The 16,622-nt window shown below is 44.9% G+C and overlaps 3 protein-coding genes across 3 annotated transcripts; all 3 read right to left on the bottom strand.

Annotated features, from left to right (window-relative positions):
• Positions 1 to 1,272: 1,272 nt before the first annotated feature.
• Positions 1,273 to 2,946, bottom strand: AOL_s00078g280 (uncharacterized protein; the record flags this gene model as incomplete). The annotated part of the gene is made up of 2 exons (XM_011123543.1): positions 1,273 to 2,583; positions 2,761 to 2,946. 2 exons carry the CDS (start codon positions 2,944 to 2,946, stop codon positions 1,273 to 1,275), a joined length of 1,497 nt encoding a protein of 498 aa, XP_011121845.1.
• A 9,243-nt stretch (positions 2,947 to 12,189) lies between these two features.
• On the bottom strand, positions 12,190 to 14,673 carry AOL_s00078g279 (uncharacterized protein; the record flags this gene model as incomplete). The annotated part of the gene is made up of 4 exons (XM_011123542.1): positions 12,190 to 12,276; positions 12,347 to 13,288; positions 13,345 to 13,453; positions 13,517 to 14,673. 4 exons carry the CDS (start codon positions 14,671 to 14,673, stop codon positions 12,190 to 12,192), a joined length of 2,295 nt encoding a protein of 764 aa, XP_011121844.1.
• A 763-nt stretch (positions 14,674 to 15,436) lies between these two features.
• Positions 15,437 to 16,324, bottom strand: AOL_s00078g278 (uncharacterized protein; the record flags this gene model as incomplete). The annotated part of the gene is made up of 1 exon (XM_011123541.1): positions 15,437 to 16,324. The coding sequence occupies one exon, from the start codon at positions 16,322 to 16,324 to the stop codon at positions 15,437 to 15,439; it is 888 nt and encodes a 295-aa protein (XP_011121843.1).
• Positions 16,325 to 16,622: the final 298 nt, after the last annotated feature.

The raw sequence follows: 16,622 nt of genomic DNA, 5'->3' as shown, positions 1-16,622 counted from the left end.
GCGGTACAGACTCCATACCTCTTGAAGACATTGTGTAGTTGCTACAACCATGGACCGAGATTTCGTGCGTAAACGGCCACGGGCACAACGGTCGAACCAAGGGGAACTGATCAGCCCCTCGGTCTCGTAACCAGCCCCCGCTCCAACCGAGCTCGGCCTTAAGATTTTCAATTATCGAAGGATGAAGCTAGACTTTCTGGAGCTATTGATCACTGAGCTGTTCCCAGTAATTGGATAGAGATCCCCTTTTCCCCCCTTCCTCGCTTCCACTGCATTGGAGATGGCCACTTGGAACGATTCCCTCGCCAGTGTCTTGAAGCAAAGAAAAATATCAAGTTGATCTTATGATCAGAGGAACGTAGTGTGCAAGTTTATCAAGTCAGGAACAAGGGTGGTTTTACATGTGGTTGGTGGCATTTGCGGGTAAAATTCGTGGAAGCTAGTGCTGTAATCATATCATCCAGAAAGTGCCCTCTCAACACCAGGAACGGTATCACCGCTACGTACGAGCTTATGGCCAGGTCCTCTTTTTGTTCAGTTTTGATTGAAATTTTTTGGTTTCATTGGATTATTCTTTTCTCTGCCCTCATTGGACAAAGAGTCTGATGTTATTCGCCTTCCCTCCCATACTTGTTCCCCATCCTTACTCATTTTTAGTGAGTGCGAAATTGGATAAGGAACGAAAACCTCTCTATCGAAACTGAAAAGCAAAACTTCAAAAACCCCAGGCTAACTATTTTGACAAAAAAAAAGAATGCATGTGCCGTTGGTATCATGATTTGAGAAAATCAAAAAAAAAAGCTAAAAAGGAAATGCGATGAAATTACAATCAAGATAAGGAAATTAAAGGAAAGAGAAAAATCAACGCTCAATATGCTGTCAGCAAGATGGTTTTGATAGGTACCGGTAAAATCGGAGACCCCACAGATGATATCCAAAGGGAAATGCCATCGTATAATTTCTGGCGATGGTATTGCGAGGGTGAGAGTAAAACGAAAGTCTGGTTGATAAAAAAAAGAAAGAAAGAAAGAAAGAAAGAGAAAACTCCAAGGCACCAGCGAAAATATCAGAAAAAACAAATGGCCTCCCCAAAATAGAAGTGTGATGATAAATGGAAGTTGAGAGGATGTGAAAGGTTTCCGTGATAAGTTTCTGTTTTTTGAAGACAAAGGAAAATCATGATGATGAAATCAACCGAGACCAAAAATGCTCTCAGTGACAAGGTATGTAAGGGTGATGTAGGCGATATATGTTGATCGGGAGTGAAAGAAGCTAGACGTGACTGATCTTCTTCCAGATCTTCTTCCAGCCTTTGGTAGCAGTGTTCTTTTTTGTGGTCCCAACTGCTACGGGGCTGAGAGGCGGGACAGATACGTCAAGTGGTGAGAGTGGGCTATCTGGTGGGCCGAGGGGGCTTCGTAATGGTTGCCAGCCGTATATCTCATCTTCATGTGCTCGAAGGTCCTTGCGAGTCAATGTCATACGTAATGTCATTTCTCGGTTGTCAAGCCTTGAGGGCGGTGGTGGTGGTCCATTGAAACCACGAGAGTTTTGTCGTGAGCTGGACTCAACTCCTCCACTGGTAGCAGGCCGCGGTCGAAGACCGGTATTAAGAACCTTCTCTTCTGGTTCGTCTGTAACTATAGAAACAGTCTCGACGACCTCAGACTTCTTGGTGGAGGCATCATTGGCCAAAGATGGGAACCCAAATTCTATGGCCTCGTCGAAGTTCTGTGGCGATGCAAGATACAATCGTAGCTTATGTCGGGCATCGGGATCTTGCCAAAATGTTGCATCGTGTTCGAGCCCAGTCCCCGCAAGCGATCTTTGCATGGAATCATAAGAAAGAGAATGTGAATGTGAGTGTGAACGGGTTGTCGGAGTGGATGCAGTAAAGACAAATCCTGTGAATGACGAGCGAGATTGTCTGAAGTTCTTGGTCAAAGACATAGACCTTCGCATAAGACGTCGGGATGTCATGTCGACAGGGGCAGGAGCCGCCTTCATGGGGATAGGTTCGAAGTTCTGCATTGGAAGGGCGAGTGAAGAGAAATCGGTTTTCGTATCCTCCAAAGAGCTCGACCTGGTCGAAGGCCTGTCAAGAAAGTCGATATACTTGTACGATTGGTCGAAATGTGAATTCTCCCTTTCAATAGTAGCCTCGTAGATATTAATAGATGCAGACGAGTGACTTGTCAGAGTTGTTAGACTCCTGTTGGCATAACGTGGCGGTAAAAGGTATATTGTTCGATCAGCGACAGCATCAGGGAAGAGCTCCTGGCATCGTCGTTGTAATATATTGCGTTCCTCCTTGGAGAAATATTTCCTCTTGATCGAGTCCGGTAATCTCATATACCATAAAGCATCGGATTCAGCCAGCAAGAGTTGAGGGGGCACTTGTGGTTTGGCTTCTTCCTTTTCCCTCCTGTTGTGACTATGCGGGTGTCGTAGAACACTTAGCCTCTTATAACAGTCCGAGGAATTCGATCCGGGTCGGGCGGAGGAGGCTGTTGCGTTGGCACAGGCTAATCGATTGTTGTTCGACTTTTGGGTTAGTCGAAGCCGCTCTACGCTGCTAAAGTACTATTGCAGCCGAAGCCAGAGAATATTTAGCAAACCTCCTCAAGATCCACCGAATGGGGCATACGAATTGAGACAAGTTGGCAAGAAATGTTTGTGTGAACGAACATGTACATGTATGTACCATGTATCATGTATCAGTATGGGGGAGGGGATTGATTGTGGGTATATGCACCGTACCTTTCTCCTGACTGCTTCAGGGAATCGTGAAAATTCCTCTTCATTAGAGGGATAGGTTGTAATCATAGTGACCGAAGACCCATGGGATGACGATGACTTTCTCCTCGGTGTTTGCTGGAGGGTGTAAGAATCGAAAGACTCGACTAGTGTTCCTGTCGAAGAGGACGATGTAAGAGGCGAAGACATGGCTTCTTAACGTACTTTTCCCTTATCGATCAGGCTGGCAAGTAGTACTAATAGAAGTACTGGATAGTATCAAGTACGAGTTTTAATGATGAAACTCGTACCCTATATCAAGTTCATGTACAAATTTCAAAAGAAATAGTGAAAAAAATGAAAAAAAATAAAATAAAAGACGGGCTTTTTCAACTATATGCAAGTGGATATGCAAGTGATAATATTTGCATCCACCTTCCTCCGAGTAATCTTCAAATCTGGTCAAGGTGCAGTCGAAACTTGTCAAACGAACCCCAAATCGAATAACGTCAGAAACAGAAAGAAGGGAGCTAGAATCGTGAGAAAAATAGATAATGTGTGCCTATTATAATATTTATTATTGTTTGACACACGCATCAAAACTCTCTAGGCGGGTCGGCAGGTATTTGTAGAAAACAGCAGCATAGAATTAATCAATGCTTCTATAAACTCATCCAGAATGTAAATGCCTATTCTGCCCTGTACGTATGTGCGTTGGTAAGACGCAATTGCTTGCTGGAACCCTGCCCTGGCTGGCCTAGTCAATTGTAGGTATAACTAAGCAACTATTCAATCGAAGGGGTCTGTTGTATAGGCGAGTAGGTTGTTAATCTGACTGCAAACGGTGCTAGTTATCGACGGCAGAGTTTTGGCGGATGCAAGGGGACCGAGAGTTCTGGAGGCGTAGGAGTAGGAAGCAGGAGTAACAAAGCAGGATTTGGGGAAGATTATCAACATTTTTCTAACATCGCGATGAGACAGGCCAGCAGTTTTATCACAAGTCCCTCCCACGGAGGAAAAAGCAAGGGGACTCGATTGATCTTTGAGCAAAGAGGGTCCCTTGTACACCTATCTCGTTTTTGGATTGGACTTCATAATCTCTTGTCACTGGCCAGCACTGGCCGGGTCGATTTTCACTGTGGAGATGGCTGTGACTTGTCAATCACTCTCGGAGAGTTCCAGAGGGACAATTGAACAAAAAGAAATCGCAGGTGGGAAAAAAAAGAAAAGTAAGTAGCGGTTACCGTTCCTGTATTACTGAGGTACCCGTTGCGATTATCTCGCTCCCGTATTCCTTTTGGGCTTGTACACCCCCCTGGGCTGGACTGACCAGACTGGCCGCTGGTTGGCCGAAGCGCGGTGCTCTACCACGTTCTACTCTGCTTTGGAGTTCACGCAGGGGTTCAAAGAATTGTTCTTTCGGTCGCATAATGAGCCTTTTCCCGCTGGGTTGATTGGAAGCTGGCAGCGGAGTACTTGTTGGCAGAATTATATGGACAAGAACATGCAATATCTGTTGGTAGTTCCTCCTTTCTTTTTTTTTTTTTTTTTTTTTTTTTTTTTCTCTCCTTCCAATTCTCTTCCTGCGAACGTGGGGCTTGAATACTCATGAGGTACGACAGAAATCGTTTGGAGGAGGTCATATTTTTGGGTGACGTTTCTTCTTTTTCCCACAATTTTTTTTGTTTTTGGAAGGGACGGGATGGATATCCCTTGCTCAATTTCATCCCTAGCTACGAGAGCCAGGAGGGCTGCACGAAATAGCCACAGATAGGAAGTTTAGCTTCGATCTCTCATATCCATGCTAACAAGCTTCCAGGGATGAGAGAGCAAGAGGAGTTCAGGTCATTCCCCACACTGGAGGTTTCTCACGCCCACGACAATTGACCACTATGTATGTATTGTATAATGCAGGTAGGCGGTACGGAGTATGTATGTAGAATATACGACGGCCGCGACTGCTTATACATGCGTTTATGTGTATCAAATGAAAGGTTCTGTGGTACAATCTTGAAACTGGATGACGGCTCGCACTGAAAGAGGAGAAAGAAGAAAAAGAAGGAAAAGAAGGCAAAGAAGAGAACCCCGAATTTAAGAAGTAAACAAAGCTGCTGTTTAACGTCGGAAGGCTGCGCAATGCAAGGACCAGCTGGGCCACCGTCAATCACACGGGTATATGATACCTGATGCAATATCTGAGGCCATCTCGTTAACAAGAACCGAAGACGGGATCTCTGCCACCTGAAGCCCTTCAGGTGGGAAAAACAACCAATCCGGTCTTTTGATTGGTAGAGCTGTCAAAATATCGAGTTGGAATGGGTGTGCTTGACCCACTCCCTGAAAAGCCCTCGCATCTCGTCTACGACGACGGCGAATGCACCTAGAATTTTTGTTTCTTGGAAATCGAAACACCCCACTTGAGTACTCGTACTCTCCCACTTTTTTTTGACCAACCCTCGATGACTTAAGCTATGGTTATTGCATTGAATCTTAATACTATATGTTTTAGTTGAGACTACGGCTAAACATGTCGGCATGCATTGCGTACCTACCCCGACGTCTATGGCCCAGGACTGGATAAAGTACTTTAGCAGCCGCCCTCGTTAGAAAAGTACCCACTTTGGGGCTTTTGGAGCCCTTACAACTGCCAATACGGTAGTTTTTCTAGTCTTACTATTCGTGCCTCACAGATGCCGGTAATGCCGGCTCTGGCCAATGCGCGCAAAAACATAGCCGTGAGACATAATTATAACAAGTAGTTAGAGCATTTACAGTCGTTAACGCTGACGAATCTTGACATTCTAGACGAAACTTTATTTCCGGGCTTTTGCAAGAAAAAATATCGCCCGATGAGTTTTTTGAAATAAAACCCGGTTGATATGTACTGTATGTGTATGTATGTAAATACGTGCATACATGCGTACTATGTCAGCACGGAAAACTATAGTATAACAATCCTAGAGTATAAAACTAACACTATAGCCACCACACACGTGGTTGATATCTCTGAATCGCAATTTCAGAAAAGCGATCTGCTGAACTATTGAACATCTCAATATCAATAACTGTTGCGCAGGAACACCAATGACATTTCATTTCATTTCGTTCCAACCGGCCGTGATCGAAGGAAATTAGTTCGAAGAACACGGACCGAAGGATTCTCCGGTGTTGCCCTTTCTGAATGTTACACAGGAACAAAGTTCGAGGACACAACCCCTTCCGGCCGCCCCGCGCGCAGCCGTGTTGGAATATCTTAGCTCGAGCTCCTCGTTGGTCTCCTTGCTCCTCAACGCCACTTAGGAATGGCAAGAAATCCATCCGGGCTTGACATCGTATGATCTCTCGTCTATTCTTCTCTCGATTGGACTGATCGGAGAATTCTGATTGTTTAGGGTCGCATGGTAAATCTCGATCGAACCACGATGATCTAATATCTCGGCTGCCTTGCGGTTGGACTATCTTAAGGAATGGCCGTTTTATCGCTCATCACGCAAGCCCACACGTGGAAATTATGAATAGTACTACTATACATAAGGTCCTTGAGAGCAGAAAGAGGAAAAAGAGGGAAAACTCTTCCCTTACTTCAGTATCCTAGGATCCTTGCGTGGATCTCCATGCATACGGAAATGACAAAAATGTGACAACGTGGAGGTTGGCGGGGAATTGAGGTCGGCCATTGTAACCTCAATTGATCTTCTTCGCCCCATATATCACCATTTCTGTGATAGCGTTCAGAAAAAATTTGCAAGCCCACGATAATAGAATATTGTGCGGAGTACGGAGTAGTTGGTGAGGCAATACATCAGCCCATTAACCCTAAGCCAAGTATTGGGTCGAATTTCTTCATGCAGGAGACACTGTTGGAATCAACATACCGACTTGTTCAAACCCCCCTTCTTTGGCTTGGATGGCTTTTTTTTTCCTCAGCGGAAAGAGAAGCCGACGACAGTTACGTTTTCCTTACTGGTTGCGCTCGAGTGATGGAGCCGAGGAAGGCAGCTGGCCGTGCTAGTTTGACAGCACAGGCCGCCAAAACTCTAACGTTCTTTGTTGATCTCCCGGCACATCCCAGCGTTCCAAGCCAGCCATCAGAAGGGTCCAGGCCTTGGTTAACTAGTCGGCAGGAGGCGACGTTCTGTGTTGACGAGAATTCGAACTTGCAGAATTCTGAGCTTCACTTCGTGACGGTTGCAATTGACATGTCATGAGGGCTAGAGTACTATAGTTATGTCTAAGACATCCCACTCCGAGTTCGCTTGGTGAGACTCTAACGACCAGGACAACGCCTGTCAAAAAAGGTACACTAGGTGTTATCAATATATATCAGAATCAGCCGCTGGGACGACTTGAAGAGTGACCCCAAAGATATCCATCGTGAATCGAGATTTTCCATATTATCAGGACAGGAAACTTTGTGGATTTCCCCTGTGCTCGAGCTCGAGGCACAAACGGCAAAGGCTCAGTAAGGGCGGGTGCTCCTAAACCAACGCCACAGTTCATTTTACCCTCAAAAAAACCTCAGCATGGTCTGATTTTCAGCTTCCAGGCTGAATAGAACTCCTGCGGTCGATGGCTGACGCAGGGGTATTGTCCCAACCAACAAAACAATCCACTTGACAGTCCCAGTAACCATTATCAACCAGTCACGCAAACCATGGAAAACGTTAAAATCCAATAGGGCATCGAGACGTTCTTCTGGCACATGGCCTGGTAATAATGTGTCAACGTCTCTCTCGTCCAAGAGGGTTTTTCCGGAGCCACCAACATCAGTTATATTAATTTTACAAGCACAATTATTAGAATCTGTGAGAACATCCCCCACAATCACCGTCATATTAAAATAATCCCAGTCGGAGAGGCTAACTACGTACAGGATCGAACATTCTATCACCCCGACTTTCGCTTACCCATGCTTTCGTAGATACGAGGCAGCTCTCATGACCCAATTATAAACCCGCTTGGCCCGAGTGCGACTCTAAGTTTTCTTCCTTTCAGTCGTTCTATTCCTTGAGGATTCGAATTGGACCAACATCCAACAGTTCATGGTTCTTGAGAGCTCGGCCGACACTTTCCTATGTGGGAGGCAGGCACATTTTATGCAGGAACGGGTTCTTCGGATATTGGCCCATCTGTGAATCCAGCACCCAGGATGCTGGGATGGGTTTCCTTCACAGTTAATCCGTCCTTGGTGTTGTGATTCTCCTGGATCTCGGGAACCATTCCGGCCAGCTGGTGTCAATGGCTATTGTTCTGTACGGAGAAGTCCAGATGAATTTCTAGACTCCTCTAGAAATAGCTCATTGTTCGGCGTGACCGACATCGCCTGAGCTCTATCAAAGATAGTTTGGCTAGCTTGGTAAATTACAACGGCTTTCGAACGTTGCAGCTCTTCAAGTTTCACTGTGCACCGTGCAGTTAGAAATTACATAGGCACCAGCCTTCTTCGTGGCTGTCATCTCCTCCATGTATGCATATGCCCCGTGCGCCGTATGAAATTTCGCGATCGCGTTCGCAGTTGGTCGGTTTTCTGAGCATAGAACCCAGCCAAATACAACCAAAATAATTTCTCTGATTAAAAAAAAAAAAAATCCTGAAAAAAGAGGGTGTGCCGAAAGAATAAGCTGGAACAAGCCTCCAACTCTGACTACAACATTACAAAGCTCTCTCTCTCTCTCTCTGGTCATCTACGATGCTACCTTCACCACCAAGTCACTTGGTTTCGTGGCCGTTGATTGCAAGCATCTGACATGACGAAAGATGTTTCAATATCACCATTGAACTAAAATCGTCCAAACTGCAGACCCTTTCGTGAAAGCCATGAGTGTGCGCTGGCATATATATACGTAGTATATATATACTATATGTAATATAATATATCTCTCACAGAAAGCCGATTCTGGCACCTCGTACTCGCCAGGATATCCAGATACGATACGAGAGGGGAACCCCAGATTTCTAAGAGCTGATAGGGTAGGTGCATTTTTTCCCCCCTTGTCCACCCTATATCTCCCTGATATTAAGATCTCACAAACAAAACAAAAAAAAATAAAAGATTCGGATTTTGAATTTCGGCAAAGCAGACTTGTTTGTTTTATCTCGGTTAATAATAACCTTATATTATAGACGTTTCATGTCAAAAAACAGGGCACTGGTGCTTTGATCATGAAAATCAGAATCGTAACGAAGGGGTTATACGTTGTTAGACTGGACTCCAAATTTACCGCCCCGGAGTCAAAGCTTTTGGTACAAAATATATTGAGCACGAAGGGTGTCTTGCAATGGTTACACAAGTACTATTCTAGCTGTCAACCTTGCTAGGTATCCTGTTCTAAAGTTAATAATGAAGGGCCTAGAATATCTTTGGGAAATGAAAATTTGAGAAGTAAACAAAAAAACTTCAACATACTGGACCTTGTCAACTAGGAACCAGTGTCATGGTTTTATCTTGACACTTTTTTTGCACTCAGGTCAGTTGCATGGATCATGCATATAGTTTTTTAATATTGTATATGGAAAGAGTTTACACAGAAAGAAAAACGAAAGATACCTTATCGCATGTTTGACACTGCTACGTCCGATGTCTGAAACTTGGCTCAGGGTCTCGATGTTTCCACGCAAGAATATCGTAAGCAAATTATGGAACGTAGGTACAAAAAAAAAGGTTCTTGTGGCGGTAGTCATTGCGTAGGATTCAAAGTGTACGTAAAACTGTACAATGCAATGGAAATGGGTCAATCATTAAATCGAGAGTGTTCTGTGTAATTATTTGCCCTGGATGACTAGCGTTCGCCACTTTGTACGACATTATACCGGTGGTCTCCTGATACATCTCATCCAAAATTGTGAATCGAATCCGAAACTTTGAACCGCCTGGTGTCCTTTTTGTCCCTGAGAACTGTTGGAATGGCTCTTGGGGAGTGAAAGCTTGTAAGACTTAGGGCTTTACGACGCAAGGTCTCAATTGGTTGCACGATACCGATTTTTTCGTACTATAGAACGGCCGAACTAGTTGTATGTTTTACCCAGCTGCAGAGGTACTCTAGGTGGTTGGTGTTTAAAGTTTGAAATGTGTACAATCGATCATTCGTATGAGATAATATAAGTGAAGAAATGATCTTCACTGATCGTGATAGTATGGCACGAATTGCAGAGCTAGAAGCTACTAAGCTATGTACTAGTTCGCAAGATTGATTCCTTTGGCTTCCCCCCGGAAGTTGATTTCAATGGCTGGTTTAAATTTGAGTGACTATGGCCGCAGGCTTTGATTATCATATCGTTTAATACTTGTACGACATTACTTTCTTCCGTGGCACGGATGTTTCGTGATAGAGTGACTTCTAAATCTACAAAGCTTCATATCTATAATTTCTTTCAAAAGCTATCTAAATGTCTCAAATCATCAAGTGATAGTTCAATGTCAATATGTATACAAATACCAAATCTTTAAAAGAGCTCTCGAGCTTAAACATGACACACTGCTATGTCGGTTTTATGATGCAGAGCAAGAAGATCTTAAGATCGGTCCTACAAATGCAACGTCTACAACGCCATGCGCAAATCCTGGGCCCATAAAGCAGGAGGCAACTATCAATTGATCAATACTTGTATCACCAATATTTGAAACCTTTCATCATCAGTATACATAGCTACTTACGTAGTATAGACAATACAAGATCTATAAAATATGGGATGAAGAGCTCCTCATGATATCTTAGAGTTTGTGCTACCTCTGCACTCATGTATAATGTTTCAACAAGTTCGATCATTCCAGGTGGAACAAACCTCGAAATGTCCTATTTGAAGTTCAAGGATTCATGATCTAGAGCTCAACGGCTTGGAAATACCTCTATCTACTACTCCTTCAAGTCCTAGCCGAGGAAAGAGCTTCAATCTACTAGGGCTTTGAATGGTGCATGTCTAAAGCCTGCTTCATTGGTGTCATAGCTTGTGTCTAAATTATAGTTATAAGGCCTGCCCCAAAAAAACTTTCATGCTGTGTATCTGCGAGCTGAGTTATTCATCTAAGGTCAATTTCGATAAGGCCTCAACGAGATACTGATGTGGGAACATTCTTGAACTCATTGGTTTAATTCGACGATCTTACATTAATGCATTGCTTCGAAAAAAAAGATCACCGGCTAGCGGTTATAACTTTAGATTCAATCCAATATCCGATATCAACATCATCTTAGGCACGAAATGAACTCCGTCCAGCCAGTCATCTCGCCAAAGCACCCAACCTAACCTGCAGCATCAACCTACAATTGCCAAAGAGTCGACATAAATTTCAACATCCTTGTCTCCCGAAAATTCCTTTGCATCTTGCCATCTAATGTTTATGACATTTATAACCTGACTAATAGGCGAATAGATCCTACATGATGTATGCATGCGCTTGTATACTAAATGTACATGTACCTGCAAGAGCTCACATGCCTACATGTTTTAGAAGGTCGTGCAAGGCTTGCAGCTAGCTATATATCCTTGGAGAGAGAAAAAAAACAAGTACTAGTGTTAGATTACACAAAGATGCGCTCTATCTCGTATTAAGTTGACTGCTCGTGTAATGCACCAATTACACTCATACTTATAAGCCAATAGGCCAGCCGGACACAAGTTTCAAAGTACTCATATCCTGTAGCTCTTGATAATGAGGATGGACAACATATGCATGGTAGATACGGCGCCGCCTCCCATTATATGAAGTTATGCGGTGATACGGAATTCATTGTGCGTGATCCGAACGCGACGGCTGCGGCGTCTGCATATTCCGTACCCTCAGCAATGCTTATCACTAGCCTCGAGGCCGGCCTATCACACATAATTTCTATGGTGTATGCATGTATAAAATTTTTCAACGAATTAGGATTTTTCAACGAAGGCTCGCGGGTCGGGCTGAGGCTCCGGTTTCTTTTTTTTCTCTCTCCCAAGGTCGGCATCTCGCTGGCATTGGTGAAAAATTCAATATGACTACGCCGTCTTGGCCCATGTATTCCTTCTATGCACAATCTCTAAACGCCTGAACATCCACAGCGAATGCATTTCTCCAGCTAAAATACCTTTAATAATACAGACCCTTCGAAAAAAGTGCAAAGCCCGAAAATTAACCCGTTGAGAAAAACGTGAACAAAAAGATAAGATAAGAAAGGAAAAGAAACGCTTTTAGGGCCTTACAGAAATGATTAGGCCCTCTTGGATTACGATAACAACGGTTCTCATAAACATAACCGCTAGAAAGAAAGCCGAATATGCCTGAGCAAACTGTTGGGGAAACATATAATGGAATTATGAGAAGTGGGGACTTCAAAATTAAGAAATATAGCCGGACACCATCTTGTCTCGTAGAACTTGCTGTAAGAAGGATCCTGTGACGAGACCAGATATGCTCTAGGTTGAGATATCTGGCCTCGGTCTCAGCGTTACCTAGCAGCGGGCATGCGAGAACGCTAAGGTTCAAACCTTCAAAATCTCCTTCTCAACAAAGAAGTTGATTGTTTGGAGGAGCTTCACATTTTCTTTTTCCATTTGTGCTTGCATGAGCTGCGGCCTGGCGTTAGCGAATGGTTCTCGGACACGGATGGGGCGGGAGCGGGAGGTGAATTGAACATACTTTATCGTACAGCGACATCTCCTTTGGTTTGGCTTCTTTTTGTTGCTTCTTTTCTTCTCGTCGCTCCTTTTCTGTTTTTGGAACGCCACCTTCATGCAGGTATTTGCATTTGGCGCCGTACCTGCAGGCTTTCTTTAACCAGAGCTTACATACCTGCTTCTGCTTGTTCGGATTTGCCGCTGGTGGCGGTTTCTCTGGCAAGCCGGTGGGTTTAGTAGTGGACTCTTCAGGAGGAGCATCTTCGTCTGATTCATCAGACCCTTCGCCAGATCCTGACTCGTTGTCGGATCCGTCTTCTGCAGACTCAGCGGCAGAGTCGGCAGTGCTAGATGATGTGGACATTGCAACGGATTCTGAATCCTCATCTGCTTCGGCAGTGGCCTTGTCCTCACTGTCTTTCGGGTCAATGAAACTATCTAGCGGTTCCTCAACAGTGACATCTCCTTGTTCTTGGTTGGCAAGAGAGGCCTCGATCGGCTCATCTTGCCCTTCCAAGAGTGATTCGGTAATAAGTTCCACTTGCTCAGCATCGCCAGATTCGACTAGCTCGTCCATCGCGAGAAAATCTTCTTCTAAAGCCGCAAGTGTAACAGCTTCGGCGTCCACAACATCACTTTCGAGCTTTGATTCTGATAGTTCGAGAGGAGGACCGTCCACTGGCTCTTCAACTGTTATGATGTCTGGTTCCCCAGCGGGCTCTGCGATTTCTAGATCCGGCGCAGCGGGGTTTTCCTCGAAAGCGACCGGCGCATCATCCTGAGGCTTCTTCTTCTTCTTCTTCTTCTTCTTTTTCTTGCTCTGCTGCTTTGATTTGTCATCATCATCGACAACTTCGTCCAACTTACGCTTTCTTAGTTGTGATTCAGTTTGGTTGAGAGAGTCAAGCTTCTTTTTGAGAGCCTCGCTTTGATCTAGCCGTTGTCTTTCTTCATCTTCGGCTTTCTATAATGATGTATTAGTAAGTTTTTGGGTATCTGTCACGAATGTTTATATGTTACCCTTTCTGCGACTCTCGCGCTTGTTGGCCATTTCTTCTTTCGCTCTTCCAACCACTTATCAATCTCACCCTGGTCTTGCAAAGTAATATTTGTACCTTTGATCTTGGAACTGAATAGATATTGATATTAGTGCACTTCTACATAATATCGTAAATTCGCTTTGGGGGCTTACCCTGCGGCCATCCAGATGGCATATTCCTCAGGAGACATGTCAACATCCTGGTTTTGAGATGCTTGGAATTGTTGGCTTTGACTCTGGAGGTGGCCTCGATGTCCCCGGTCCTTATTGCGCCTATCATGGTTAAACCCATTATTTCGGTGCCCAAAGTTCCCTCTGTTTCGATTATGCTGGCCATGGTGCTGACTGTGGCTTTGATGTTGGTTATGGTGTTGGCCATGATGTTGATTATGACGCTGCTGCTGGTTTGGCATGTGCTGGTTGAAATTGGACGGCGGTGGAGGGTGGGGAGGCAGTGATGGGGGAGGCTGAGGAAGTGAGGAAGACCCGAAAAATGTTGGAACAGATGGTGGAGCTGGTGGGCGCACTCTGCCATCCACTCTGAGGTCTGCATAAGAGTGGTGAGGCCGAGGACCTTGGTTTTGGAAAGAACTGTGAGGTTGAGGTTGAGGGGGTGGTGGCTTCCCATACGGTTGGTTGGGTTGGTAAGTTGTAGCCGGAGTAGGGTGTGGGGGCTGAGATGGACTGTAGCTAGTCGGTGGAGGGGGCTGTTGAGGGAAGAATCTTATGGGCTGGGGGGTAGCAGTGGGAGGTTGGTGCTGGGGCGGTGGAGGTACTGAATTTGGCTGTGGCCATCTGTTCGTCGGTTGAGCATACGAATTGGTCTGAACCGAGTTATAAGCAGTTGCCTGAGGGTAAGGTGGGCGTGCCTGTGGTGGAGGTGGTTGATGCCCAAACGCCTGAGGGGGTGGTTGATATTGACCTGTCTGATGAGGAGGTCTGGGCTGGAATGTCGATGGTGGAGCTGGAGGATTGTAACTCGACGGGGCCTGATGAACAGGTGGAGGGTATGGGGATGCAGCAGGCGCTTGATAAGCTCCGGCTACAGGATACAATGGCTGGGGCGGAGACGCATGGGGTGGATGAGTGCCAAAGTTCGTGTATCCTCCTCTGCCCTGACCTTGGTTGGCACCTCCCCGATTGTTAAAATTTCCTCGTCCGCCAGGCCTACTATTCCCACGGCCACGATTGCCATAATTCCCACGAGAGAACTGATTGCTTTGATTGGAATTGAAAGGTGGTGGTGGCCCTGTGGCTTTCGGAGGCGGAGCTGGGGGAGGCCCGTAGATGTAGCCGTTTTGGTGCGACATCTGATCGGAAAAACGTGGATCCAGATAAGTTCACGTCGCCATACCACTCATAGGGGTATTCGATTGGACAAAAATTTTAATAGCTCTTGGGGTGCTATTATCCGATGGGTACACTTTTTAAGACTTCTGGTGATGGCGATGGTGCAGGGTCGATGATGATGATCGTGATGGTGGTGATGTTGATGGTGGACGATGGTAACCGGACGGTCCTATGTCGTCGCGCGTGATGGAAGCGGAATGCGATGCAAGGAGGTTGGTCTGGTTTGGCTTCGGCCGCGTACAGACGGTTTGGTGGCTGCGTTGCTGCTGGAATATCCCACAAAAACAACGCACAAAACAGCAACCGGACTTTTACAAAACAGTCTGGTCACGAAACTGCTCTTCGACTGGGATTTTAGAACGACGGGAAGTCAATTGTGAATCTAGGTTATTAAATTTAAAAGCCTGAAGATAATACTGGTACTTTAATTGAAATATAGTGACCCCAGGTAGTAAATTTTAGAGTTCTATTTAGAATTTAGGAAAAGGGTGTTTTAGTAGCAAACAGATCTAACTATTATATATATTTTATTACGAAGAAATAATGTGAAATCCATGTCAAGTAAAATTGGAAACTATAATACATATACAAGCTAAACCGAAAATACACAAGCCTAATTAACTAGCTATAGATCGATAACTAACATCGTCCTAGGTCTTTCGGAGTATCACGTCAGGAAGTCCGAAAAGAGAGAGAGAGAGAGAGGCTCAGCTAGGCCTGATATCATCGGTCATCTCGAGGATCCCACATAACCCCATATGGCGGATAACACTTAAAACTCCTCAAATACTTCGGAGCCTCGGTAGAATATTTCTTATCAACCTTGCCTGCATGTCCTGCTGTAAACTGGAGATTCGTGCAGCCTGCCCTCTCGAAAAAGTCACAAGTGACACCGTTGATTTTGTAGTACCTGATAGGAAAGACGTCCGGCACAGGAACACAGTCCGTATAAAGTTGCTCTTTTCTAACCTCGAAATTCCACTCCCTAACCGACACCTTCGATCCACGATTATAAGCACCCCGAACCTCACCCCCCTCAAAATGTATACTCCCGCTTACAAAATCATCGATGTGATCCCTTTTTTTACACCGAATGCTTTCGATCATGTTATCATGTGGACCATTACTTTTCAGTGAGGAGTCCGCCCGATTGAAGGCCGAAAAAAGCCCAGTCTGACAGTCGCTGTCGTCGAAGAACTCGCATTCACAGTATCCAGTAACTACATAAGCGCTGATTTTATTCCCAAGCCCTGGTTTTAAATCATTGACTTTGAGGCACGTCCCTTCCTGGAAATGCCCTCCACTAAGGGGTTGTCCTGACCAGCCAAAGTCGTCGCCGGGCCCGTTATCGAACATGCCTACTTCGCACTCCTTTTGGTAGAAGTTTAGAGGTCCCATATTTTTTGGTAGGGTAGCTTGATCTGATGTGGGTGATAGAGGCGGGCCGATTTTTTTTTGTCGTTCCCAAACAACTTTATAGTCGTTAGCCCGCTTTTGAAGCTTAAGTTTCCGCATGTCGACCGATCGAGAGCCGACTAGAAGGCTACAATATAGTATGGTAATGACGGCGACTAGGGCCTGGGAGCTAAGAGATCTCCGCTGAGGCTTCATGGTAATTGCTAGTATTTAAAGATGAGGCGAGTTTGAAGTAATTTATTGAGATATATTGGGTGTCGATATGCTAGCTATTGACTCGAACAAAGAATAGCTGTGTATGTATGTATATGTTTTCGAAAATGTAGTTAGTATCTATGAGATTAGAAGACCCTTCAACGACAATTATAATATCGATACGCGTATAGGTGGTAGGATAGCACTTGACAGAGTCTACCATCCTAAATATTTAAAACATCCTTTCGAAACGGCCTGATGGATGGTAAGTCTCTGTTTCATCAAGCAGCGTCTAAAT

This window comes from Orbilia oligospora (genome assembly GCF_000225545.1).
Source record: "Orbilia oligospora ATCC 24927 unplaced genomic scaffold scaffold00078, whole genome shotgun sequence".
Lineage (NCBI taxonomy): Eukaryota > Fungi > Ascomycota > Orbiliomycetes > Orbiliales > Orbiliaceae > Orbilia > Orbilia oligospora.
This window is presented reverse-complemented; position numbering and strand designations above follow the sequence as displayed.